At 52.0% G+C, this 27,103-nt stretch overlaps 2 protein-coding genes across 8 annotated transcripts; one reads left to right on the top strand and one right to left on the bottom strand.

The window, feature by feature from the left end:
• Nucleotides 1-2,021: 2,021 nt before the first annotated feature.
• Nucleotides 2,022-11,922, top strand: Ccnd1 (cyclin D1). Of its 2 annotated transcripts, none has more exons than NM_007631.3 (5): nucleotides 2,022-2,357; nucleotides 3,751-3,966; nucleotides 4,400-4,559; nucleotides 7,689-7,837; nucleotides 9,082-11,922. In NM_007631.3, the coding sequence occupies exons 1-5, from the start codon at nucleotides 2,160-2,162 to the stop codon at nucleotides 9,244-9,246; spliced, it is 888 nt and encodes a 295-aa protein (NP_031657.1). In that variant the 5' UTR covers nucleotides 2,022-2,159; the 3' UTR covers nucleotides 9,247-11,922. The 2 variants fall into 2 exon arrangements, with proteins under 2 accessions (NP_031657.1, NP_001366177.1); NM_001379248.1 differs by having other exon boundaries at nucleotides 9,016-11,922.
• Nucleotides 11,105-26,753, bottom strand: LTO1 (ABCE maturation factor). 6 transcript variants are annotated; one of them, NM_001347536.1, is made up of 5 exons: nucleotides 26,524-26,753; nucleotides 25,320-25,425; nucleotides 24,173-24,243; nucleotides 22,512-22,629; nucleotides 11,105-12,928 (listed from the first exon to the last, which is right to left on the bottom strand). In NM_001347536.1, the coding sequence occupies exons 1-5, from the start codon at nucleotides 26,613-26,615 to the stop codon at nucleotides 12,830-12,832; spliced, it is 486 nt and encodes a 161-aa protein (NP_001334465.1). In that variant the 5' UTR covers nucleotides 26,616-26,753; the 3' UTR covers nucleotides 11,105-12,829. The 6 variants fall into 6 exon arrangements, with proteins under 6 accessions (NP_001334465.1, NP_001344797.1, NP_001334466.1 ...); NM_001357868.1 differs by having other exon boundaries at nucleotides 22,512-22,626; NM_028184.4 differs by lacking the exon at nucleotides 11,105-12,928 and adding an exon at nucleotides 20,716-22,243.
• Between the last annotated feature and the right edge of the window lie 350 nt (nucleotides 26,754-27,103).

Below are 27,103 nucleotides of genomic sequence, written 5' to 3'. Positions count from 1 at the left end.
TCCTGGGCTCGGGATTCGGACAAGCAGGGTTTCCAGGATGGAGGAAGGGCGCTCCCCGCCGGGTCCCAAATTCCTGCGCCTCCCCCACGGGTTCCTGGACGGCTCTACACGCCCGCCAACCGGACTTGCACTTTTGCTCCTCTCCCTGAGCGCAGAGCTCAACGAAGTTCCTCGTGGAGATCTGCCCGGTCCGCCTAGTAACAGCACTGAGTCCGGATTGGCTCATGCAAATTTCAGTTTCCTGGTCTTTCCCGCGGTGGCGGTGGTGGGGGGTGGCTGCGGGTCGCTAGCCCGTGCTGCAGGGTGGGCGAGCCCCTTTATGCCCCGCTGCCCTTGGTGGCGCACCCTGGCTAGGCTAGCCTGCTCAGTTCGCAGGCACTCAGCCGCGGGTGATAGCGCGCAGCCCCATAAATCATGCTTACTGCCGCCCGGTAGGGATTTTATGAATGAAAAGGCAGCCTGGCCGCCCTCGTGCTTAGGCTAAGGCTCCCAGGCTTGGCGGGGCCTGTGGCCAGAGCAAGCGTGGGCACTCTGCCCGGGCCACCCACCACCTTCGGAGCTACAGTGGAATCACTGTCCCGAAGGGTCCGGACTTTAGGGACCCCAATGTCGGGGGAGGGGGAGCGGAAGGCATGAGCTCGGAAGGTGAGGGGTTTGCGTCTTGTGTGCCGCCTGGACGCTGTGCGCTCCTTTACCAGTTTCTTCTGGGACACGAAAGTATTCCGTGGGAAATGTGTGTGAATAGTTCGCCTAGCTTGAAGTCGGGTATTGTGAAAACGTTTCCAAAACTAGGGAACTAAATAATGGACGAAGGTGGTGGAACCGCTTTATTCTAAAAATATTTTATTTGAATCTATAAATTATAAACTTAGGAGTCCATTCAGTTAACCACGACCATCTATAGATTCTCTTTAAATATCACCTTATCGGCTCACAAGTTTATCTTGATTCTCACCAGCCGCCCCCCCCCTCCCCCAACTCAAGACTGCAATTCTAAAGGTGGAGAAACACCACCACCCTCAACGAAGCCAATCAAGAAGCTTCCGGTGGTCTGGTTCCTGGAAGGGCGACTAATAACTTGCAGCGATTTACTTTTCTTAATTAAAAAATAAATTAGGAAGGAGCCTATCGTGTCTCAACCTTTTCTTCAACGGTTTATTTTTCTTGGGCAAACCGCCTGCAGTGGAGGAGGGGGATACTGGGGGACCCTGGCCAGGATAAACCGGTCACTGTATGAAGACAAATCTCAGATCCCACCCCACCCCCCCAGCGAGGAGGAATAGATGAAATAATGGCCACCATCTTGAGCTGTTGCTGGAATTTTCGGGGTTTTATTTTATTTTTGAGCGAGCGCATGCTAGGCTGGGGATCCTTTAAAGTTCAGATACCCCTCTGGCCCTTTGCAACCACCCCAGTGCGCCAGGATGGAGCCTGCACGAGAGCTTAGGGCTCGTCTGGCATCTTCGGGTGTTACACAGTTCCTGAATTTTACACGTGTTGATGAAATTGAAAGAAGACAGGGACGCTGGGATTTCTAAGCAATGGGTCCGCCTGTGGGTGCCTCGTGGCGTACTCGGAAACGCACCCATTCTCCCGGTTTAAGAACAGGGTGTCCTTGCACCCCCAGGCTCCCCTTCCATACATTCTTCCTTGGCTTGCGTGTGGCCTGGCCTCCCTCCTAGCTGTCCTCCTGTCCAGAGCCGCCACTACCCCACCTCCACAGGTCTCGGAGGACCCTCTTAGGGAAAGAAGCCCCCCTCCCCCTTGCCCCGCTCTTTCCCAGTTTGGAGAGAAGCAGTCCGAGCGATTTGCATATCTACGAAGGCTGAGGGGGAAGGGTTTGGGCTTGCCCCCCCCCCGCCGCCCCCCCCCCTCACTGCTCCCGAGCCCCCTCCCCCTGCACCCGCCTCGGCCCTCCCCCTCCCCCTTTTCTCTGCCCGGCTTTGATCTCTGCTTAACAACAGTAACGTCACACGGACTACAGGGGAGTTTTGTTGAAGTTGCAAAGTCCTGCAGCCTCCAGAGGGCTGTCGGCGCAGTAGCAGAGAGCTACAGACTCCGCGCGCTCCGGAGACCGGCAGTACAGCGCGAGGCAGCGCGCGTCAGCAGCCGCCACCGGAGCCCAACCGAGACCACAGCCCTCCCCAGACGGCCGCGCCATGGAACACCAGCTCCTGTGCTGCGAAGTGGAGACCATCCGCCGCGCGTACCCTGACACCAATCTCCTCAACGACCGGGTGCTGCGAGCCATGCTCAAGACGGAGGAGACCTGTGCGCCCTCCGTATCTTACTTCAAGTGCGTGCAGAAGGAGATTGTGCCATCCATGCGGAAAATCGTGGCCACCTGGATGCTGGAGGTAAGAGACTTTACAGGCTGCTAGCTTGGGACCCCCTGGCAACTTGTTGCTATCACCAACATCTTCCTCCCTTCTCTTCCCTTCCGTCACGGAGTTTTCCGGGTGCGTTGCTAGGACTCGGTATTCACAAAATAAATAGATTGGGTCCTTTTGAACGAGGAAGGTTTGGGAGTTGGGAAGATGGGAATTCCTTTTCCTGGTGGAGGGCAGTCGGGGAGGGGTGCCTTCGAGGGAGGACGGTGTCAGCGACACCACAGAGGGTGCAGGCTGAGCTTCTGTGGCCCCCGCTTGTGCCCCATTCCTGCAGCGCCTCGGCGGGGGCCGCCCCTGCGCGTTTCGCCAGCTCAAGGGGGGAGGGGGCATAAATTTGATTTTTAAATTAATATCCATGGACACGTATGCAAGGGCCGCTCGTGCCAATATTATGCGCCATCTTTGCTCCTTTATTGCAAAGCAAAAAGTGTTTATTAATAATTGGGGGCAGGGCAGGGAGCGGCAGTAGGGGCGCTGGGACAGGCACGAGGGGCCTCGTGGCGGCCGGGAATCACTAAATAAGACAGTGTGAGGAATATTTGGGGTGGGGGATTCTTTGTTCAAACAGCGGACCTGGGTACCCCGCACACGCTGCCTGGCCCAGAGAAAACGCCAGGCTGCAAGGTCGCGTGGCCCCCTAGTCAATGAGACTGACTGTTGTGCGTGCGGTTCTGGATTTGGAGGAACCTGTCTAGGTCAAACTGGGGGCGGAGGGGGACAAAAGCACATTTTCAGATGTTCAGCAGGAGACTCAGGGGTCCCAAAATATTTTAAAATAATTTTTAAAGTGAGGCATAATGCCCTTGTAGAGGCAAACAGCGCCCGCACCCTGCAAAAGGGGGGCCCCCGGAGTTTGAGTTGCTGGAGCTCACCCCCCGATGTCCACTGAGCTCCTGACCCTCGGCTTGGATCAAGGGTCGTCCGATGGTTATTTTCAGGTCGTTTTTAGGCACCTAGTTATTTTTTAAATATTTTTAAATATTTTTTGAAAAGATGACGTCTGGGAAATGCAGCGCGGCGGCCTGGGACGCCACCATTGTGTCTCGCGTGCGCTCGAGCGGCGCCCAGCCCCCGGCGCCCCGCCAGCCCCGCGGTGGGGTTCTCTGGCTTGTGGCTTCCTAATTTCAACAGGGGACCGGGGTCTCCGTGGCCACCATTGCTTCGACCGGCCCCGCCAGCTGCCCAAAGACTTTCCCTTTCAGTTTCAGGGTGGGTGGGCACTGGGAACCCTCGGAGCAGGAGCGCATCCCAGGGAGTTGGCCACCGGAATCCCTCTCTGTGCAATCTAGGAGAAGGGAATGGGGTCGTATCGAGCGACGCCCCCCTCCCACGTTGACGGTCAGGGTCCGGATCCCCGCAGGTCTGTGAGGAGCAGAAGTGCGAAGAGGAGGTCTTCCCGCTGGCCATGAACTACCTGGACCGCTTCCTGTCCCTGGAGCCCTTGAAGAAGAGCCGCCTGCAGCTGCTGGGGGCCACCTGCATGTTCGTGGCCTCTAAGATGAAGGAGACCATTCCCTTGACTGCCGAGAAGTTGTGCATCTACACTGACAACTCTATCCGGCCCGAGGAGCTGCTGGTAACCACGTAACCCACCACCGACAATCCCTCTTTATGCTGGGTGGTGGGAGCTGCAAATGGCAGGAGATCCAGCCATCCATGGACAGATCTCCTGCCCCACGAAAGGCACCCGCACCGCACCGCACGACACCGAAATGGCAGTGAGCAGAATGCCAACCCATTCTACCTCTGTGCCCGCCCTCTTTCCGTACTGGACTCCCCACCATGTCTGTGGTGAAACCACTCTGAAATGTGGGCGGTGTGCGCCCCCTAGCGACGTGCAGGCCACGGCGCTGGCGGTGGGAGATTCTTTTTGTCCGCAGTCTGTCCCCTTAGTATTTCTACAGGCACATTTTGTTGTTTACCTGTATGGGGTCCCGGGTTGACCCAACTCTTTAGACCTTCTCGAATCAGCCTGCCTTCCTTTTGACCGTGTTCCTCATTCTCTGCAGCAAATGGAACTGCTTCTGGTGAACAAGCTCAAGTGGAACCTGGCCGCCATGACTCCCCACGATTTCATCGAACACTTCCTCTCCAAAATGCCAGAGGCGGATGAGAACAAGCAGACCATCCGCAAGCATGCACAGACCTTTGTGGCCCTCTGTGCCACAGGTAAGGCTCCACCCCCATTCTTCCCAGGAAGAGCGGGCTCCTTGCCACTCCCCCTGGGGTTAAGGCCTCTTTCCTTGCTATCTATTCTGAGCCCAGGGTGCAGATAGTTTGTTGGAGAGATAGATGATACTGGGTGGCACATTCTCTTGGCTAGTATCTTGGAGACCTAACAGAATGACACAGCTTCCCTGTGCCAACCTTTCCACTGCCAGGAAGTGGTACGGCCACAGCATGCTTTCTGAAGAGGTTTTTGCCTCTTTTCCTAGGCTTCCTGCCTTGCCTCTGTTCTTAAGGAGCTCGAGCTATAGAGCACACACACACACACACACCAGCTTCTCCCAGGCTGAGCCACCTGCTAGGGGTTCCTACATGGATGGGACAAATGGTCCAGCCTCAGCCCCACGAGCTACATACAGTACAGTCCCAGAGCAGGAACTTAGAGGCCCCACCAGGGGTACTGCAGGCCAGTACTTTTTGGCTGAGTCCTGGGAGGGTTGGCTGGAAACAGAGAAACTAGAACCTCCCTATGACTCCTCCAAGGGACCCTCCCTGGCCCCAGACCCCAGGTAGATTAGGCTGACATAAGTCATGGTAGACAGCCATGCAGGAACCCACACACATAGACAACCCTGCTACTTCTGAGTGGTTTCAGTACTACTTCTGACAGCTGCTCCTCACCTCTAACTGAGAACCCTACCCAGGAGGCTTAGCAATATTGAGGGGGTGTGGTGTTCTCCCACCTGTTGAGGACCCCCTTCCTCTGTGGCCCTGATCAGACCTCAGTTGCTATAGCTGTTTGGCCTGTGATGTCAGAAGGGCCGGTAGAGTATCTCCCCCCACCCCCAACCTCCACCTCACCCCCGCTGTCTCAGTGACATCTTCTTATGTCTGACAGCCCCATAGCCAGTGTTTCTAAGCTGCTGGTGTGAGAATTTGGAAATTCTAGCTTGCCAACTACCTGCCGAGAGTGCTGAGCCCGCCCCAAGGGTACCAAACAAGGGGGTGGCAGATGGGAGTAGCAAGGCCATCAGTAGGCTGGAAGGATCTAAGGGGTGGGGGTGGCCCTGCTGGCAGTCAGGGAGGCAGCTGGCTGGGGTTTCTCTGAGGAGAGCGGAGCCTTTGGAAGCTCCAGGCAGCCTTTTATGGAGCTGAAAGTGCCTTCAGAGAGGCAGCAGAGTTTCCCAGAGATAACTTGGGGATGGAGAGGCACAACCTCCCCCAGGATAGTTCTGGCAGTAGTGTGCCCCTCCCGGGACCCCTAGATGCCAGCAGAGTAACCAGTAAGCGCTATATCTGGGTACAGCTGGACTCAGCTCTTCCAGCTCTCCTTACTGCCTTTGTCTGTGCCCCTGGAATACAGGTGGGGGTAAAGGACAGCTTGGTGACCTGCGGTAGGCCAGTGTTCTGTGGTCTGGAGCATTTGTTTCTCTGTAGGAGCAACCAGCTCCTTTGTCACACAGGAACCACTTTGGGAAAAGGCCAGTGTGACATCACCGTGAATGGAAAGATGCTGACATCAAGGCCAGGAGATCTGTCGTCTGTGTGACAGGGGTTCCCCCTATAGGAGATGGGAAGGCATAACTTCCCTTCTGCAAACCGCCCCCCCAACCTGGATTCCTGACTGCAGTTGAACAATGTGCTAGCTAGGGTTGGGGTTGTTAACACAGGTGGCCAGAGCGCTATGTGGATGGATACAGACAGTGGGAAACTGAACTTAATGAAGTATGTAGGTGTCAGACATGCCACTGAGCCAGGGTACACCTATGTCATCAGCAACCAGTGTGAAGACACAGATGTTAGTAGCTAGGGATCCTTATAGGACATAACAGATCTTGCTACTGCCCGTGGGAGGGAGAAAAACAGGCTCTGGAAGGGGCTGGGGACTCCTGGTCCTGCTGGCTGGAGTCTCACTCCCTGTAAAAGGGCTGTTTGTGATTTGAACTTGACTCCATAGCCAGGTTTTGGTTCACTGGACTCACTAGCATGAACTGTCCTTGGTGCCACCTGGAGGTATTGCTTGTCTGCTGGATCCCTTTAACAGCCAAAGCTGTATGTTCTCTCAGGGTGGTCCCCAGAGGGCCACCTCGCTACAGCAACTCTCTGCCTTCCTGATCCCATTCCTTCCAGCCTCCTTGATCCCAGGCTCTGGGTGACACACAAGATGATTGATGGGAGCTGACATCTGTTCATTCTTGTGTCCTCCTCTGGCCTGGAAGCCCTGATTCGCAGGCCAAGTGACCAGCTGTCCCTGTCACTATTTCTTTGTTGGACGTGACAGGGAAGCAGTTTTCAGACTCATCTTTGGTGGGTTTATGCGGAGAGGCATTCCATCGGTGTGACATACAACTGCAGGATGCTGAGTCCAGTGGACCTGAGAGGTGTGGAGTTGGTGACCCCAGATGAAGTCCTAAAATGACACCCCACTACTTCCCAGTTGGGACATGTACATATGAGAGTCCCTAAGACTCCAGGGCCCCTCATGAGGGACCTTGGCCTGGAGATCTGAGGTGGCTATTCCCAGCTCCCTCTGAGTCTATTCCTACTGGGTTTTCCTGGACTGGGGTCACATGTCTTCCCCAACCTGGGTCAGTAAGCCGGGAAGGCTAACTCCCTTCTGTGGAGTCTAGCCTGGCCTCTGAGGAACCTGGGCCTGTCATCTCTACAGCTTTCTCCTGTGTCTGAGATGTGTCTCTAGTCCTTGGGGTGCTGCCAGGCTGACTCTGGAAGAGACAGAGATCCCTGCCTCCCACCTCAGCCGCGCAAATACTGGGATGCAGATGTGAAAGCACCACACCTTCATAGATTCCATCCTCTTAGGGCGACATAGCCAACCCCTCCTTGATGTTTGCTGGAAGTGCTGGGGATTGAACCCGGTGTGTATGCCAGGCAGCATTTTAAAGTTTGAGCCAAGGCCTTATTGACAGGTAGCATCAAGGCTCTGGCCTGGACACCGTAATCCTCCGATGTGCTGGGGTCTAGAGATGCAGCACTGTGTGCACCTAGTGCCACTTAGGTGTCTCCAAGGGAGCTAGAGTTGATGTGGGCATCCATTGGAAGGGCTTGAAGACCGGCCCCGAGGCTGTGGGTGAGAGCTGAATCATAGGCATGTCTCTGTCCCTCTCGCTGTAGATGTGAAGTTCATTTCCAACCCACCCTCCATGGTAGCTGCTGGGAGCGTGGTGGCTGCGATGCAAGGCCTGAACCTGGGCAGCCCCAACAACTTCCTCTCCTGCTACCGCACAACGCACTTTCTTTCCAGAGTCATCAAGTGTGACCCGGTGAGTAAGTCTCATCAAAGGAGGCTACAGCTGGCAAGGGCCTGGGAACCTTGGTGGGCAGTGCCAAGGCACTGTGTGACTGGGCTGGAGCTGAGAGGTGCCAAATCTGGGTCCCCACGAGCTTCTTCCCAGAGTCATGGGTCCCAAAGGCATAGAGGGCTGTGGTGTGGTGACAGTGCCCCTGCAATGTGTATGGGTAGTGGCATGTGAAGCCCGGTCTGGCCCAGCCAGCATAGGACCATATCTCCCTCAGTGCAGACGTTGGGGATTGAATCCATAAAGGACTCTGGTATAGACCTACACATTCTAGAACTTTCTTTGTGTGAGAGAGGGGTTTGCATCAGGCAGACTGTGCTACGTCTAACTGTACCTTTCTGCCAAGGAGTACAGCTGATCATGCTTGGGGCTCTGGCCGTGAATGTTTCCTCAAGGGCATCACAAGTTGGCATAGGCAGGCAAAAGTCCAGTTCTGGCTTGAACTTCAGTTGGGGGTTCAATGGAGGTCAGAGCCACTGGCATGTGGAAGGCTTCCAGGTGTGACAGCTGTTCTGCCCTGCCTGGCATCAGCCACAGGGACACCCCGTGCCCCATTCCTACATATCTCAATTGTAGAGCATGCAGCCCCCTTCCCCTAAGTGTCTGGGGCTCCTGAGAACTGAGAATAGGGTATGTGGGCAGGTTGGAGCCCACAGGCTTCAGAGAGGGAAGGGTGTCTGTGGGTCCATACTAGGCTACTTGGGCCTCACTTTCTCCATCTGTGAAATGGGGCCATTGCCCTTCCATCCTCTAGCCATGGTGTTCATCAAACAAAGGGGGAACAATACACAAGTTTTGAATGTGGGGGCTTCCCAGGTGTTCCCCAGGAATCCTCCTGGCTTCAGGAATATAGACAGTGCCCTAGCTTCAGCCTGCCTAGGCAGGGCTTCAGTTCATGAGTCTTATTCCTGGGCAAATGCTTTCCAGACCCTACCTGTGCTGGAGCTGTCCTCTCTCAGAGGCCACCCAAGGCAAAAAGTTATGAGAGATAGACGCTCCTTGTGGGGAAGTTCAGGGTACAGCCTGGGAGGAGGAACCTAGAGAGTAGCAGTACCTTTCTAGTCTCTGGCAGCTCTCACTGGATTTAGGGGTGGCTTGGGGAGTTTCCTCAAGCCTTGCTCTTAGCAAAGCCTGCCTCGCAGGTCAAGGCCCTGGCCACCGGCCTCTGGCTAAACAAGGACCCCCTCCATCTCCGCCCGCCTCTCCAGGACTGCCTCCGTGCCTGCCAGGAACAGATTGAAGCCCTTCTGGAGTCAAGCCTGCGCCAGGCCCAGCAGAACGTCGACCCCAAGGCCACTGAGGAGGAGGGGGAAGTGGAGGAAGAGGCTGGTCTGGCCTGCACGCCCACCGACGTGCGAGATGTGGACATCTGAGGGCCACCGGGCAGGCGGGAGCCACCAAGTAGTGGCACCCGCAAAGAGGAAGGAGCCAGCCCGGGTGCTCCTGACGACGTCCCCCTTGGGGACATGTTGTTACCAGAAGAGGAAGTTTTGTTCTCTTTGTTGGTTGTTTTTCCTTAATCTTTCTCCTTTCTATCTGATTTAAGCAAAAGAGAAAAAAATATCTGAAAGCTGTCTTAAAGAGAGAGAGAGAGAGATAGAATCTGCATCACCCTGAGAGTAGGGAGCCAGGGGGTGCTACAAAAATAGAATTCTGTACCCCAGTAATCAACTAGTTTTCTATTAATGTGCTTGTCTGTTCTAAGAGTAGGATTAACACAGGGGAAGTCTTGAGAAGGAGTTTTGATTCTTTTATATGTTTTTAAAAAAAAGCTTAAGAAACATTGCTTTAAAAAGGAAGGAAAAAAAATACAGCAAACCATTGTTAAAGTAGAAGAGTTTTTAGGTTGAGAAATGTACTCTGCTTTGCTGAAAAGCCACAGCTTAGGCCCTCAGCCTCACTCCCTGGCTTGCTCAGTGCCTACAGCCCTGTTACCTGATACCTGTGCTTTATCCCAGGGGTGGGCAGACCTCTTAACCTTATAGATGGTCAGTGCGACCTCTAGTGGTCTCATGGCGTGTGGCACAACCCCCCTCCCCAGGGCTCAGCTTAATGTGCCCTCTCCCCCCAACAACCTGCAGGTTCACAGCACCAGCCACACAGCGGTAGGGATGAAATAGTGACATAATATATTCTATTTTTGTAACCTTCCTATTTTGTAGCTCTGTTTAGAGAGATGCTGGTTTTTGCCTGAAGGCCCTGCAGCCTGCCCACATCAGGTTAAACCCACAGCTTTTGTGTGTGGTTTGTTTTGTTGTGTTTTCTTTCTCTATGTTCCAAAACCATTCCATTTCAAAGCACTTTTGGTCAGCTAGCTGGAGGCAGTGTTGCTGGTGTGTGTTGGGGGGAGGGGTTCTAATGGAATGGATGGGGATGTCCACACACGCATTCAGATGGCTGTACAACAGGTTGTAGGGCTGGTAGTATGAGGTGCTTGGGAAGTTTTGTTGGGTCAAGAAGAGAGAACTCTGTTCTCGCACCACCGGGATCTGTCCTGCAAAGTTGAAGGGATCCTTTGGTGCCAGCTGGTGTTTGGAAGTAGGAACCATGATGGCATTACCTGGACAAGGAGATTGGGGACAACTCTTAAGTCTCACACAGGAGGCTTTTAAACACTAAAATGTCTAATTTATACTTAAGGCTACAGAAGAGTATTTATGGGAAAGGCTGCCCATGACCAGTGTGACTCAAAGCAATGTGATCTCCCTTGATTCAAACGCACACCTCTGCCCTGCTGGAGAAGGTTTAGGGCCATGTCTGAGAGATTGGTCTTTCATTGGGCAACGGGGGGGGGGGGGGGGTCCTTAAAAAAAAAAAACCACAAAGACAGAGATTTGGTCTGCTTGACTTTCCCAACCCAATTGGCCCCATTGGAGAGCCATCCAAACTGAGGAAAATTAGGGGACTCCAAAAGAGTTTGATTCTGGCACATTCTTGCCGCTGCCCCCAAGTTAACAACAGTAGGTAATTTGCACACCTCTGGCTCTGTGCCTTTCTATTAGGACTTTTTGGCAGAAGGTGGAGAGCGGGAGGCTTAAGAGGGGATGTGAGGGAAGAGGTGAAGGTGGGACCACATGGGACAGGCCACGGCTCCTCTCATGGCGCTGCTACCGATGACTCCCAGGATCCCAGACGTTCAGAACCAGATTCTCATTGCTTTGTATCTTTCACGTTGTTTTCGCTGCTATTGGAGGGTCAGTTTTGTTTTGTTTTGTTTTACAATGTCAGACTGCCATGTTCAAGTTTTAATTTCCTCATAGAGTGTATTTACAGATGCCCTTTTTTGTACTTTTTTTTTTAATTGTGATCTATTTTGGCTTAATGTGATTACCGCTGTATTCCAAAAAAAAAAAAAAAACAGGTTCCTGTTCACAATACCTCATGTATCATCTAGCCATGCACGAGCCTGGCAGGCAGGTGGGCGGTCTGCCTCCAGGGATCCTGGGACCCTGATGGCGATCGTCCTGTCATGCTGGGCCCTTCATTTGATCTGGGACATAGCATCACAGCAGTCAGGGCACCTGGATTGTTCTGTTATCGATATTGTTTCTTGTAGCGGCCTGTTGTGCATGCCACCATGCTGCTGGCCCGGGGGGATTTGCTCTGAGTCTCCGGTGCATCATTTAATCTGTTAGGTTCTAGTGTTCCGTCTTGTTTTGTGTTAATTACAGCATTGTGCTAATGTAAAGACTCTGCCTTTGCGAAGCCAGCTGCAGTGCTGTAGGCCCCCAAGTTCCCTAGCAAGCTGCCAAACCAAAACGGGCACCACCAGCTCAGCTGAGGCATCCCAGCCAGGCAGGACCCTTGAGGGCCGCTGTATCCATGGTGATGGGGTGAGGTTTTGGCCAAAAGGCCAAAGACTGGTGGTGGGTCCACGGAATCTGCCCTGTGACATGAAAGGCTTTGAGGGGCTCTGGCTGGTGGCCAGGTTGGCTTTTTGTATTTCTGGTTGACACACCATGGCGCTTCCCAGCACAGACATGTGACCAGCATGGTCCAGGAAAAAAAAAAAGACAAAAAATCTAGAAAATAAAATTGGTAAAATCTCAGCTCACTGTTGTCTGTGTTTTCTGGGAACAGGAGTGGGGTGATGCCACAGCCATGTGGGGTGGCATCTCTGGCCCTGGCACCAACCTGGGATTCCCAAGGGGAAGGGTGTATGCAAGTGACAGCCAAGAGCAAAGTGGGAGCCTCTGGCGTCAGGGAGGCCAGCGACAGCCACTGATCAGAAGCGGCTCTGGGTCCATCACTGCCAGCTCACCCTCCTGCTTATTTGCAGATGGAAGATCAACAGAACCCGCGTTCACTGCCCCTTGTCTGGCGCAAATGGGTGTTTGCTCTGGGTGAATCACCGTTTCTTAGGTGCTGCCAAGCGCCCAGAGAGCCATGCTTAGTGTTAGGGCCAAGACCCAAGGTGGCCTTTCACATAGTTCTGCAGACCTGAGTGGCCTGGCAAGACTCCTGTGATGTCTTCGGGGTGGCAGTTACTCATGACTAGTATTGTTTCCAAACCCTGTGGGGACAGGTGGCTTTTAGACATCATCTTCTACAAGGTAGCTTTTGGGTCTCAGCTTGGCTGTTTTGGTGCCTGGTGGGCCCCTGCCCTTCTGGAAAGTGGAGGGTGTAGATGACACCTGGTCTGAGTGGTGCCACCCAATGATGAAAGCAGAAAGAGATGGACGGAGAGAAGCCCACAGTGACCTTGCCAGGCGACCTACTCAATGAGAGTATATGGGAACACCAGAGCCAGAGGTGGCTTATGAAGACACAGTACTCATCTTGTACCAAATTGTCTGATGGCAGGATCCAGAAGGTATTTTGTCAGCCCAGCTCCATATAAGCATCCGAGCCGGGTCCACAGTCACATGGCATCCAGGAGAATGGGCATGGGGCCGTCAGCATTCCAGGAAATGGCCAAAGGGCATTGAGGTGGAAGAGTGCTTTCCCCCTTGGTTCTTAGAAGCACTGGGGAGCGAGCTTATCGTGTCCAGGTAGGCTGACATGAGGAAATCCGCTGGGGTGCAGCAGCCAGGCAGCCAGTGCAGCAGAGTGGTACTAGGAATGCAGACACAAATAGCAAGGGGCTGAGCATCCACTCAAAGGCTGCTGCTGCTGCTGCAGCTGCTGCTTTCCACCACTGCCTATCAAAGGTGCTCATGGAAGGGCGCCCAACTGGAATGGGCAAGCATCACCATCAACTGCACAGGGCTCACACATGGTGCAGTCTCTTAACGGTGCAATTGGCTTGTCTCGTCATCCAGTGGTCTGTGATTCCCAGCTGTGGCTGATAGCCAAGCCTCTTTTCTTGGTTTTAGCAGTGAAACCCCAGATACCACTGGCCACTCCAGGCTCCAACCCTCAAGTTTAACTGGTAACACTGGAGGCTAGATCCTCTGCTGGGTGTAGAGATACTCCTGTTCTAAGGGTGATGGTAAAATAGCTTTTTGAGGGCCCTCAGAGATAAGGACTCAGGGAGCCAGCACACCCAACTGTCTCCTCTCAAAAGCTCAATGGCTGGTTCTCTCTCTGCCTCTACCAGCTCCATGGTCCCCTGCCCTGTGTCCTGGCCAGGCTCTCCTTTTGCAGGCGGCCTCCATCCTGCTGAGCCATCCTACCTCTCTCAGCCAAGCCAAGCTCTTGAACCTGCCTGGCCTCTCTGAGCCTCAGCTCCCTGAACTGGAAAGATTGCCCCTGGCTCCCCATTCTGTGTTGCCCCACTGCCTGGACCTGCTCCAGCCTTCCTGTTTGTCCTACAGGACTCACAGTGAATGTGGCCCCTGTGGAGCATGTGGAGCATGACATTGCACAGGTGACTCTGTGTAGCCTCTCCCCTCCTGACTCCACATCCTAGAACCAAGTGTGAGGAAGTTAGCCTGTTGCCCATGGGTCAGCTCAACTGCTGCACTTTGTCCCAGAAAGCAGGCCAACTTCACCAACCCTACAGAGGATCTGGGCTGCTGGGGCCCACAAAATGCCAGCAGTGGGAGCTGAGGACTCCAAGGGGTGGGACACAGGCAGAAGAGTAGGACTGTGTGTTCTCCCTGCAGTGCCCCAAAGCCCTGGCCACAACATCCCAGGAGACAGTCAATGCGGGTTGGGCTGTGTGTTTGGTGGCAAGGCTATGCAGGCCACATAAGGCCAGTGCTGGGAGCTGGCACTGCCAAGTGTGCTTGCCAAGCAAACCTGTACTTGAGCTGATAAAGCAGTCTGTTGAGTGTGTGGGGTGGGGTGTATAGGTAACATGAGGCGGGCATGTTGTATACAGGGCCCCATGTGGGCACAGCACAGTGCTGGTGGGATGCAGTACCCCTAGTTCTGAGCTGATCTGGCCTCTCTTACTCAGGGATGTCATCCCAGGAATGTCTTTGATCAAACAGTTGTGCAAGAGGACAAAGCAAGCACAGGACCTCCAATCCTTTTCCAGCCCCTTGGCCTGCAGGGCCCTACAGCCTAGACCCACACCACAGGGCCAACAGACAATAGCTGGGGTGGTGGGGGTGGTAGGCAGGCAGCTCAGGGATGCAAGCCTTGAGGCCCACATCTAGGGACACTGTTACTCAGGGGACACAAGGAGGGTAGAGAGAGAATACAGACTGCTCTACTGAAGAGGCTTCACCGGACCTAGAGTGTGGCATCCATTTAGCCTTTGAATTGTCCCCAAGAGACAACTGAAGCAGCCTATATCAGCTGGGAGCCACTTTAAAACTGTGATGCCCCTCTCTTGGAGCCATTTGTGTGTGGCCAGTTCAAGGCTCGGGGCATCCTTACTATACTTGTTCTGTTCTAAGTGGCTAGGCCAAGTTCCTAAGACCCAGGCCTTTTTGGACGCCTGCCTTAGTGCCTTTCCCTCTCACTGGATAAATTCTAGACAAATGTAACTTAAGCAGGGAAAGGAGTATCTGGTTCCCAGGTGAAGGTCCATCATAGGGGGAGGCATGGCAACACGAACCTGAGGCGGCAGCTCACACTGCATCCACATGGGAGAGAGACAAGCACCAGTGCTCAGCTCGCTCTCTCCTTTTTATATAGCCTGGGACCCCAGACCATGGGATGATGCCGCACACACTTAGATATTCCCATCTCAATTAACCTAGGCAAGGTAATCCTTTAGAGGGCTGAAGGCTAGCTCCGTAGTTAAGAGCATTGTGTGCCCTTCCAGAAGACCCAGGTTTGGTTCCCAGCAGCCACCTGGCAGCTCACAACCATCTTTAACACCAGTCCAGGGAATCTGACACCTTCTTCAAAACTTTATAGGTATATGCACAGTACACAGACATATCTGTAGGTAAAACATGTGTAGTGGCTATTCCTGGTTGTCAACTTGACTATATCTGGAATGAACTACAATCCAGAATTGGAAGGCTCACCAGTGATCCTAATCTGGAGGCTGGGAGATACAAGTTTCTGAACTGGTTCTTGGCATGGAGATCTTGAGGCATACTAGCTATGGATTCCAGAAGATTAAGACAGGGAGATCTCAGAGTTCAAGGTCATCTGGGATTAAAGATGTGTGGCACACACCTTTAATCTGGGATAAACCTTCTGTTGGAGACCTACATAAGGACATTGGAAGAAGGAAGGATCTCTCCTCTCCCTCTCCCTCCCTCCCTCCCTCCCTCTCTCTCTCTCTCTCTCTCTCTCTCTCTCACTCCCCTCCCCTCCCCTCCCCTCCCCCCCTCTCCCCCCCCTCTCTCTCCTTTGCCTGTCTGCCTTGTGGGACTAAGTAACTGCTAGATCCTTGGACTTCCATTCACAGCTGCTACTGAACCATTGTTGGGAATTGGACTGTAGACTGTAAGTCATCAATAAATTCCTTTACTATATAGAGCCTACCCATAAGTTCTGTGACTCTAGAGAACCCTGACTAATACAACATGCATACACATAAAATTAAAATGTGCCAGGCAGTGGTAGCACATGCCTTTAATCCCAACACTTGGGAGGAAGAGGCAGGTGGATTTCTGAGTTTGAGGCCAGCCTGGTCTACAGAGTGAGTTCCAGGACAGCCAGGGCTACACAGAGAAACCCTGTCTCGAAAAACAAAAAAAAAAAAAATTAAAAAAATAAGTAGGTAAATTAAATTAAATTAAAATGTTTAAAAAGAAGAAATCTTGGCTGAATATTCTACAGTTTTTTAAGAGTTTGTCAAACATTTTGATGTTACAATGGCCAATGATGACAGTAGCCCCTCACATAAATAGTACAGAGGGCAAAAGTGTGCACAGGGCCAGTTCAGAAATTGCTGGAAAATTCTGTCCTGACCCTAAGACAAGTTTCACTGAACAATTTTTTTATGAAAATGGTCGGGCTGGAGAGATGGTTAAGAGCACTGACTACTCTTCCGAAGGTCCTGAGTTCAGGTCCCAGCAACCACATGGTGGCTCACAACTATCCATATTGAGACCTGACGCCCCCTCCTGGTGTGTCTGAAGATAGCTACGGTGTACTTACATATAATAAATAAATAAATCATCAAAAAAAAAGAAAATGGTCAATTTTTAAAAGCAGACATTCTAATATAATACAAACCATAGCTATACTAATTTGACACCTGTTGAGGCCTGAGAGCACAACACATTAAAGACTTGGCTTGCCATAAGGAACCCATCATGCCTCTGTGAGAGCAGAGAGCTGTGTACAAGATGGATGGACGTTGTACTTCTTACAATGCTGGTCTGGGTTGAGGGGGTTTCATTCGGGTGCTGTGTGTTGGTGCAGATGGAATGACCTCGTGCAGTACAGAGCACAGAACCGAGACTGCATTGAAGTCTTGGGATGCAATATAGGTGAGCGTCTAGAAGCACCCTTAGATCTGATTATGCATTTGATGTACTTTATTTTTAGACAGGACCTCACTATGTAGCTTTGGGTGGCCTGGCTGAGTAGACCAAGCTGGCCTCAAATTCCAGAGGATGCATCTGCCTCTGCCTTCTGGGTGCTTGGAATCAAGGTATGCGTGCCACCAGGCCCAGTAAATTTAATTTTTTCAAATTAATTCTTTTCTCATGTTTAGAAATCTTTTCCTGGTTTTGTTGTTGTTTGTTTGTTTGTTTGTGACTCCTACATTGGGTTTTTGTGACTCCCATACAGAATTGGGATCCACAGTTTTTAAGAAACTGGGCACTAAATTACCCCTGCCTTATGCAAAGCCCACAAGGACAATCTGGAGAGACCGCTTATGTGAACAGCAGGAGCTGACTCTGTTCAGGGAGCTAAAGGGTAAAACTGTGTATGCTGGACCACTCCATTTCTGGGGGTTCCTGGCAAGCCTTAATGTTACTCATCTGGACCTCCCTCTATTTTCAGGCTGTCTTGGGTCTTTACGTTGTAGCTTCTCATGGCCTCCTCCTCAGGGTCCACTACCACCCACCTTAAACAATGCCAGTTCCAGCCTTTCAAGCTGAAATCAAGTGTAAAAGGCCCAGCCATGCTTGAGCAGGCCTTCCCTGCACAAGTTCAACCACAAGCAAACTTCTGAGTGAACTGGGTGGCTAGGACCCTTCCAGAGCAGACTTGGCAGCAGGCCTCTGAGCTTGAGAGCAGGTTCCAAAACTCTTGGTTTCAAGGGTCCGCACCCACTGGCAACAGTAAGGAACCTTCTGGGAGAATGGGCAAGCACTTCAAGTCTTCAATCCTGCAGACACTTGGTCTTTAGGCACTGATGCAACCTCTCCAATAGAGGACTAAAGGACCCACCATCCATGAAGCATGGGGACAGGCACTCCAGCCCTGCAACCCAGGAATGGCCAGGGTCTTGTGGAAAGTGCCTCTGGGAAGCTGACCACAGAAAGGCAAGGAGTGACTTCCCTTCTTAGAATATTAACCTGAGGTCACCCTAACTTCTAGGAAATGTGAGCAAAGCCCTATTCACCCCAGATGGGGCTCCAGTGACAGACCAAAGTATACTTCTGCCACAGCCCAATTTGGTGAACCAATGAGTTTCTAAGTGGTTAGTTGGTTATAGGAGTGTGGGAGACACCCCAGCTACAGATAATGATCTTGTGGGAGTTAAAAAAAAAGGGTCCCCACTTCTAGTATACTCCTGAATCCCCTAAGAGCTCTGCTGCTGGGGACAACCAGGTGAAGTAGTGGCTGGAATCCCAGGGTCCTCCCTGCCTTCTCCCTGTCTGTCACCCCCTTACCATGTGGTTATCTCTGTAACTAGTTGCCACAGCAACCTACCCTACATCATCATTAAGATGGTGGTAGAGTGAACTGAACTACAACACAGAGCCACAGGCTGCTGACCTTTGAGACAGGTTCCTGGTTGTCAGGGCTCTGGAGTCCCATGCCTCATTTTCTCTGTCAGCCCTGTGACTTCAGTTTCCTGAGATACACAGCAATTTCTAGCTCTGCTCATAAAGCTGGGAGCCACTAAGGTCAGTGGGGCAATCTTTCTAGTCAGCACACTTTGGTCATCTCCAGGTGGAACCTCAAAGCGAACATGGGAGTCTCCCTCCCAGGAAGTCTCCCTGCCACCTCCTCAGGTAACTGAGTGCTCCCCTACCTCTGGGCTCCCAGAAGGTGGCAGCCATTATCAGAGAGCCCACACGGGGTCTGAAGCATCTGACAGCCCTTCAACACTGCTCCTTCTCTATAAATCCATGCTTTCCTAGACCTGCTAGATTCAAGACATGCCATAGGCTCAAATGAGCAAGAAACTGGGCTGGAGCAGCAGGCACAACTCTCACCCCACTATGCTTTGTCCCGCCTGGAATTGGCCCTTTACTGTGACCTCCTGCAGTCTCTCCACCAGCCCACGTTGCTGACTACAGTCTGGTACATGTAGACTTAGTGGTATGGGGAAGTCAGGGCTTAGCAAACAGAACTGTGGCCCCTTCTTCCAGTTTCCTCATCTCACTACCAGGCAGAGGAAGAAAAGGTTTGGGGTAAATAGAAAATAAGGAGGGAGTGAGCCAGAGTTTCTGGGTGTTTGGTCTCAACACAACTATCCTACAAACATCACCATCAGCAGGGCTGGGGGATGGAGAGGTGGTTAAGGGTGCTTGATGATGCTCTTGAAGAGGACCTTGCTTCAGTCCTGACCACAATATGACAGCTCACAAGCACATGGAACTCCAGTTCTAAGGGATCTGATGCCCTCTTCAGACCTCTGAAGCCCCGTGAGGTAGAAGTGAAAAACCTCATATGCATAAAATACAATTTTATATATATATAATTTTTGAGACAGGTTTCTCTACTTAACAGGCTCAACTATGCTGGAACTCAAGACCAGGCAGGCCTTGAACTCAAGAGATCCACCTGCCTCTGCCTCCCGAGTGCTGGGATTAAAGGTGTGTACCACCACTTGGCAATTATCTTTATATTTTAAAAACTCCTTACTAAGAGGTGGTGACGCACGCCTTTAATCCCAGCACTTGAGAGGCGGAGGCAGGCGAATTTCTGAGTTCAAGGCCAGCCTGGTCTACAGATTGAGTTCCAGGACAGCCAGGGCTACACAGAGAAACCCTGTCTCGAAAAAACAAAAAACAAAACAAAACAAAACAAAACTCCTCACTAACACTAGCTTTATACAGAACTTCAATCTGTATTTAGCTCCAGGCTACAATTGGTCCTGCAGTCACAGTTAGGGATTACATAGTGTCTCTGTAGGCCCAAAAGGCCTTCTGGATCACAGTTTAGACAGACTGCAGGACCATTCTGCCAGGCCCTCTCTCTGTTTAGTTACTTTTCTGTGTTGACAAAAAAAAAAAAAAAAAAAAAAAGGCAATTTGCGGGATAAAGGAGTTTATTCTGTCCAGTTTATAGGTGGCAATCATTATGGTGGGAGGCATGACAGAAGGAGCCTGAGGCAGATGCTCATATCGCATCCACGGCCGGTGAACACTGTTGCTCAGCTCACTTTCTCCTTTCTTATCAGTCCAGGACCCCACTTCATGGGACACAGCGCATTCAAGGTGGGTCTTCCCTTCTCAGTTAAACCTCCCTGAGAAGACCCTCCCAGGCACACCCAGAGGTATCTACGAGGTGATTCTAAATTGTCTCAAGGTGACTATCAAGCAGGCAGCAAGCTGAGCAGAAAGACTTGGGGAAAGCCAGCCCAGAAACCTCTGCCTCAGACCTCCAGCATGTGACAAGTGATTGCTCATAAGGGATGACATCTAAGCTAGAGTCACAGGAAGCCAGAACAGGGTGGGATGAGTGATAGAAAACAGACCGGTAGTGGGGACACATAGCTCACAGGACATGGTCTGAGAAGGCAGGGGATTGACCAGCAGCTCAGTGATTATCAAGGACACAGGTTCCACTGGTACCTGACTGCCACCTTCAGCGACAGCTTGGCCACAGCTCCCACAGTTGTCTATGGCAGTCCAAGTAACACCTTCATGGGACAGCATCCAAAAGCAGAGCATTCTTCTGACAACCTATGCCCTCCCCTTTCACAGCAGGTGTGACTCAGTGGTGGGAGGAGGCGGCATGCCCACGTGGCAGAATGGTCCTGTAGTCTGTCTAAACTGTGATCCAGAAGGCCTTTTGGGGTAACCAAAGCATTCTGGGGACTTGATGGGGACTTTGAGAAAGGGTCAAGTGGGCAGAGGTCAAGGCTTGTACAGGAACATGGAAAGTTATCAGGCAAGCGGCTGTGGTGATGCTGATGGGTGGGAGATCTGACACCTGATGTACACAAGGTGAGGGGATAGGAGGTAGAGATGAAGGGAGAAGAGAGGGGAAGAGACAAGAGAGGAACTAGCAACTGATTGATACCTGTAGTGAATGTGACAGGCACAGTAGGCCCATATCTGTGAACCTACATCTTGACATGCACCATCTTGGCACTGAAGGACTGCTGCAGCTGTCAGTAGAAATGATCCCAGACAGACTACTGCTTTAAAATACACCATTTATTCTTTTTTCTGAATATAATAGGAAAGTAAAATATGGTGATAACAGCAGCTCAGTTCTCACACCGAAGAGTCCCTGATCCTGGGCACCTGAGAGAGTGGTGCTGAATACCTGAGAGGTAGCCGCCAGGCCCAGGAGGCCAGGTGCATGGTGCCCCAAGCCTCAGACTCAAAACATATTTACAAATCCTTCGGACATACAGCTAGGCTCTATTCTGACTAGATTATAACTGAAGATAACCCATTTATTTTAACCTGCATTCTGCCAGCTGGCTGGTTACCTGTGCTCAGGTACCATGTGTCCATCTCCTCACATCCTCCCTGGTAGATCTCCCACCTGGCTCTATCCCAGAATGCTTTCTCTCTCCCAGATGTTCCGCCTATTTCCTGCCTAAGCCATAGGCCATAGGCTTTTTGCCACAGGTGAGGCATCCATACAACACAAAGATATTCTCTCTATGAAATGCCTGAGAGCACTGTGCCACTCCTGCCAGCTCGTCTTATATCTGCCTGTAAATACCATGCCAGACACACAAGCTGTTGCTAAAGGAAGTACAGTGTCACCAGGCAAGCCCTACACATTCACAGTGGCGGCCACCAATTAGTCCTGCTTTGGTTTCCAATAGTTCCCCTAATGCCACTTTTTGTTTGTTTGGTTTTGAATTCACTTTGTAGACTAGGCTGACCTCAAACTGAGAGATCTGCCTACTATCTCTTGAGCACTGGGATTAAAGGCGTGCACCACCAGCACCCAGCTCCATTGCCACTCCTTAATGTATAGAGCTCACCCCACACCTGTTAGGAGCAGCATGAAGGCCCTGCTTCAGCTTCCTCCCTTGTCTCGTCACCCTTGTTTTCTCAGCTGGGCATCCAGAGGCAAACCAAGTCCAGTGGAGCCTGAGTCCTGTGCAGATAGCAGGAATCAGGTCCTCCAGTGGTGTTGGCAATGACAGCGCATGTTGGAGGCAGAGGCACTATGTGGTACTTCAGGGCATGGACCTGGGGTGGGGGCCAGCTCTGCCACCAGGCCCTTAGACTAGATGGGTCTATTTTATCACTTCTAAGCCATAAGGTATCCTCCACCTCTGGGGCTGCCAGAGGGATGGAGTGAAACAAGGAGGCCCAAGCATGGCCAGCAGAGGCTCAGCAGGCAGCAAAGATCTTATCACGGCTTCCCATGACCCATTTCACATCGGCCTGCCTCTGTGAGTCCCACCCTCAGGGTAACCCTACCCAGGGCCACTCACTCTGGCCAGTGACAAGCGGTCTTTTGAGTGTGTTGCCCCTGTGCAGAAGGCAGGGTGGTCAGGTAAGCCACCTAGGCAGAGACTCAGGGAAGAGGCCAAGCTGGTCCTCCCACAGAACAATGGATTCCTCTCAGGCTTGCCTTTAATCACTGTGACACTTAATGTGCAGACATCTGCTCTTCTGTGGGTCCTCAAAACGCAAGTCCAGAGCCTCCTGGAGTCACCTTGAAGTCTGGCTGCACGTTGAGCAGTGAGCACAGCTGAAAGTACCCAAGAGCCCATGCCTTACACCTCCTGCACTTCTGCTCAGCTTTCCCTATCCCAGCACAAGCCCAAAGGCTATGTCGCCTTAATGTCCCCAACCCACTTTCAGTCATTCTACAAGGGCCAAGGAAACAAGTTCCTCTGGGTCTATATCTGGACACACATTGCCCAACACAACCATCACATGAACCCTAGGGCCCACGCCAACCTGGCCTTCAAAGCCCCCTCAGGCACACCCCATAGACAGAGGCTAAAGACACAAACCTGCCTGAACTTCCCTCTGATTCTGTCCAGGTCTTCATGGAGCTTCTCATAAGTGGGATCATCGTAAGGAAAGTCCTGCAGCAGCGCAATCAGAGCCTCCACCACCTTCATCTTCCTGCTGAGATGCATGGGGGCAGGGCTGTCACCCAGGAGACTCCAGGCCCCACACCACTGCATCTTCAGGGCAGCGGGCAGACCAAGCACATCCCCCTGTTCTAGGCAGGGCTAGCCACCACCTGCTGCAGAGCAACCCTCACTAATGGCTCTTCCTCCACCTAAGGGGAGCTCTACAGAAAGGATGGCAGCCAGGCCCAGCTGTGACTGCCACCCAGTGGTGGCATGAACAGCTAACATGAATCTTGGGGTCCAGGCTGCCCAATCACTCTTAAGGTACCCAAGTTAAGTTCCCTTGCCTGTTAGCTACTCACACTTAAGAAACCAGAGAGCCAGGCATGAAGGTACATGCCTTTAATCCCAGTGCTTGAGAGACAGGGACAGGAGGATCTCTTTGAATCTGAGGCCAGTCTGGTCTACAGAATGAGTTCGAGGACATCCAGGATTGATGTGACATCCATGGTGTGAGGGTCATGCAGGGAGGAAACCCCAGAACCCACAGCTGATCACAAACACCTTGCTTTTACTTTTGAATATGGGATGGGTCCCAGACACTGTAAGAGTGTCAAATAAGAGGGTGAGTCCCAGGGCAGGAGCTGCCATCCTCCCAGCCTGGTGTGCTAGCACCCTCCTCCATGCCCTCCTGTGCCAGGCCAGCCCAGCAAGTGTAGGAAAACTGCACCATGCCAGCCTAACCCTAAGCCTGTGCATACAAGAACAATACACCTTTCACCTCAGGGGCTCTCCCAGCCTCAGGAAGCAGGCACATGGGGCAGCTCACAGGGCCAGGGTAGGCAGAGCACAGTAAGGCAAGGTACCAAAGGCAACACCGCTCAAAGAGTAGTAATACTCCCTAGGGGCTGAGTGTGCCAAAAAGGAATGTTTCTGGTTGAAGTCTGCCTGCCTGTGGTAGCGTATGTCTGTAAGCCCAGAACACAGGAGTGTCTCTGAGTTAGAGGCCAGTCTGAGCCACAGTGTGAGCCCATCTCAAAAAAAAAAAAAAAAAAAAAAAAAAGACTACATTCTAGTTGATATACCACAAACAAAGCCAGCATTTCTTTGTTTTTCTTTTTCTTTTTTTTTTTTTTTCCTGCTGTTCTGGAACTGGCCATGTAGACCAAGCTATCCTTGAACTCACAGAGATCTACCTCTCTCTGCTATGATTAAAGACATACAGCACCAACCACCCTTGGCAGAGCCAGCATTTCTGAGGCCTCATTCCACTGACACTATTGCAGTCTGTGTGTCAGAAGCCCAGGTGAGAAAAACAGCAAGGTAGGATCACTCTGACACTACCTGAGGTGTGACATCATCCAGTGCTCATCGAGTACCTATGAGGTGCCTGGCATATTTTGTTTATTATTCTTTGAATAACAACAGTCCAGGTGGCCATTATAACTTTCTGTGTGTCACAGCTGAGATATAGAACTGATAATGCACGATAACTGTGCACACATGAGGACACTCAGAGTTCCTCCTGGCCATTGCACAGACAGTTTGCTGATGAGAGGCTGAGAGGGAAAGGAGATAGCGAGCCCCAGCCTTACCTGTCTTTTTCACCAGCGCCACTGTGTAGGAGACACTTCCATGCAAGAGCAAAACCCCGGTAGCATCCAATCTGTGAATTGAAAAGCAGCCCAGAGTGAAGGCGGTAAGCACTCAGCCACACCACACCAACTGCCAAGATCTCAAAGCACAGGCCTTGGCAGAGGGCTACCACACTGCTCCTTCAGCCATTCTGGAAGCTGTAAGTTTGGGGCAATGGAAACTGTATGCAGAAAGCCCCAGTGGGGCAGCCAGGCACCATGCTAACATTGGGAATGCCTCCTCTATATACATACTGTAGCTGGCACCCGGTCCTCGTCCAGGGTCTGTGTATAAACTACAGAGGAAAGCAGAGTGCTCAGCTTCTCGGTCTAGTTTCTCAGACTGGCTAGAAAAAGCAATGCCACTGTGCCTTGCTCTCACAGGCTACTTGCTTTGGAGTGTCATGAGGACACCTGAGCAGAGGATATCAATTAGATGGTGTGCTATCTTAGGGATAGATCCCTGGCCCAGCCAGACCTTCGGATTAGACTGGAGCCCTTCTGACACATGGCTTCTTCTGACCCTAGGTACTGTGTGACATAACCAAAGATTGTTACTTCAGAGACCCATAGATCTGTAGGGACCTGCTTTGTGGCATCAGGTATCTGACACTATCATGACCTCTTCTGCCAGTCAGGATCAGGGATCTGGAAGAGGGAGCTAAGCAAGGACAAAGACAAGGGAAGAAAAACTGTGGAGCCTATGGGATGTCACAGTGAACATGGCACACATCTGGGTGAGGCCGGAACTGGCTAAAGATATGAGACAGCGCTGTGCTACTCCATAACCAACTTTGGTGACTCTGTGCTAAGGATTTTCTGTCTGGGCGATGAATCCACACCAAAGGCCTTGTAGTGGGGAAAAGGCAAGATGCTGTGAGGAAAAGTTCAATGCCTTTGTTCTTCTCCTCAAGGCACTGTTTCAAAGCCATGGCCTTATGCATGCTGGTGCATGCTCTGCTGTTGAGCCACTTCCCCAGCCTGGTTTTTGGAGACAGGATCTCACTATCTAGCTGAGGCTTGCCTAGAGTTCCCTGACTGTTGGGATGACAGGTAAGGACCACCACACTCATCTATGAAGTCACTTCTAGGCAGCCCTCTCACTTACCTCAGACCCAATCTTGGCTCCATGTACCATGCCATACCGCTTTCCTTCAACGATCCCCAAGCTACTGCCTTCTTCATAGCCTTCCTGATATCCCTCCCCATGGAATCTGTGATAAAGAAACACACATCATCAGGCAAGATACCTCTTCCTGCCTTGTATTATCCAGATCCCACTGGACCCAGCAGTCTGGGTAGTAGGAAAAGCTTAAAACTCAAGTCACAGAATACAGCTTCTAGGTCTAGCTCTTCTACACCCTGGCCCATTACTGTGCCCATTAGTCCCATTTTTGAGGCAGTATCTCACTGTGCAGCCAAGGCTGGCCTCCAATTCAAGCAGCCCTGCCTCTAGCTCTTGAATGCTGAGATTACAGGTGTGTGCCACCATCTCCAAGAGGAGCCCTGATACATATGGGCTACATTCTGTGGCAAACACTCTACTAACTGAACTACAGCCCCAACCCCTAGAAAGCCAGGTTATCATCTGTAACTGTAGGTAGGCTACACAGATGACTACCAAACCCAGCCGAGCACCAGAACCCACAAGGAAAATGTAAAGATACAAACTCAAGCAAGCTCGGAACACACTAGGAATCTACTTTTGAAAATGTAGGTGTGAGGGTAGGTGCATCTGAGCCTACATGCCATCATAACTCAACCTGTTTGTTTCTAAAACACTCCAAGCACCCAGGACTCCTCACACCTCTGTAGAGGTACAGAAAATGTCCCCAAGATCAAGACAGTATGCCACCACTGGGATGCTCTGGGTAGGTGGGTATTATTGTGTCTAAGAGTTCAACCCTCAAACTGGCAATAAATTGCTGCCGGCGCTGTTGAAGGAATGTTCTGGAAGCCCCCATGTGAGGCAGTGAACAGCTCCCCATTTGGGGGCGTGGGCATCTGCCAGGACCCGACTCCCTAAACCGAGCCTGAGCAGTCACCCGGGGAGGTACCCAACCCACAATGAGCAGCCAGCCTGGAGAGGCCAAGATGACCTGGGCCACCGTCCCGCCCAGGCGTTCCCTGGGGACTTTTCAGGATCCAAAGGGGCCTGCCCGACATATCCATCAGCAGACCCATGAATACCGCCGTATGTGCGGCAATTAAAGGACAAGAAAAAGTGGCAGCTCGCAGATGGCGAAGGCGGGTATCCCCGAGGACTGCCCAGCAGCTGCCGGGGCGGGGCGGAGCCGGGTCTCTCTGCCCACCTCTCATCCGCCATCACGACGGCGTCAAATATGTCCTGCTCCACGGCCATGGCGGTGTCTCGGCTCTCCCCCGGCCCTCGCATTCCTTTCATTCTGTGTAGTAATCGCCAACTGGCGAGACGCGATCACAAACGCCCGGATTGTCAGAATGAAGAAGACACTTCCGTGTATGCCGCGCGGAGCAGGGCGGGTAAGGACGGCAAGCTAAAGAAGCCAAAAAAAAAAAAAAAGCCCATCCCACTGCGCATGGGTAGATGCTACATGGGCGGGGCTAGCCCGAGGGAAGCCTTGCTCCTCCTCCTTGGTACCGCTCGCTCCGTGGTGGGTGGGGCGGGTCAGGTCGCTTGGGGCACGTCGTCTGGGTCGCTCGCGGTGTCCAGACGAACCCTGCTTTTATTTTCAAAATCCAAACAGATGGGACCGAATTCACAAACGTGGGTCTTAAAGAAATGAGAAAAGTTACCAAAGATCTGGCACAGGGGCGTTCCCAGGAAATGGAGGAAGGGCCCAAGGGGCAGGCTTCAAGGAGGGAGGAGTATCCGGCATCCTCTGCTGTCACCGGACTGTCAATCACCGCATC

The sequence above is a fragment of the Mus musculus genome, chromosome 7 (assembly GCF_000001635.26).
Source record: "Mus musculus strain C57BL/6J chromosome 7, GRCm38.p6 C57BL/6J".
In the NCBI taxonomy this organism is placed as follows: domain Eukaryota; kingdom Metazoa; phylum Chordata; class Mammalia; order Rodentia; family Muridae; genus Mus; species Mus musculus.
Note: the sequence above shows the minus strand (reverse complement) of the source record. Positions and strands in the feature narration are given on the sequence as shown.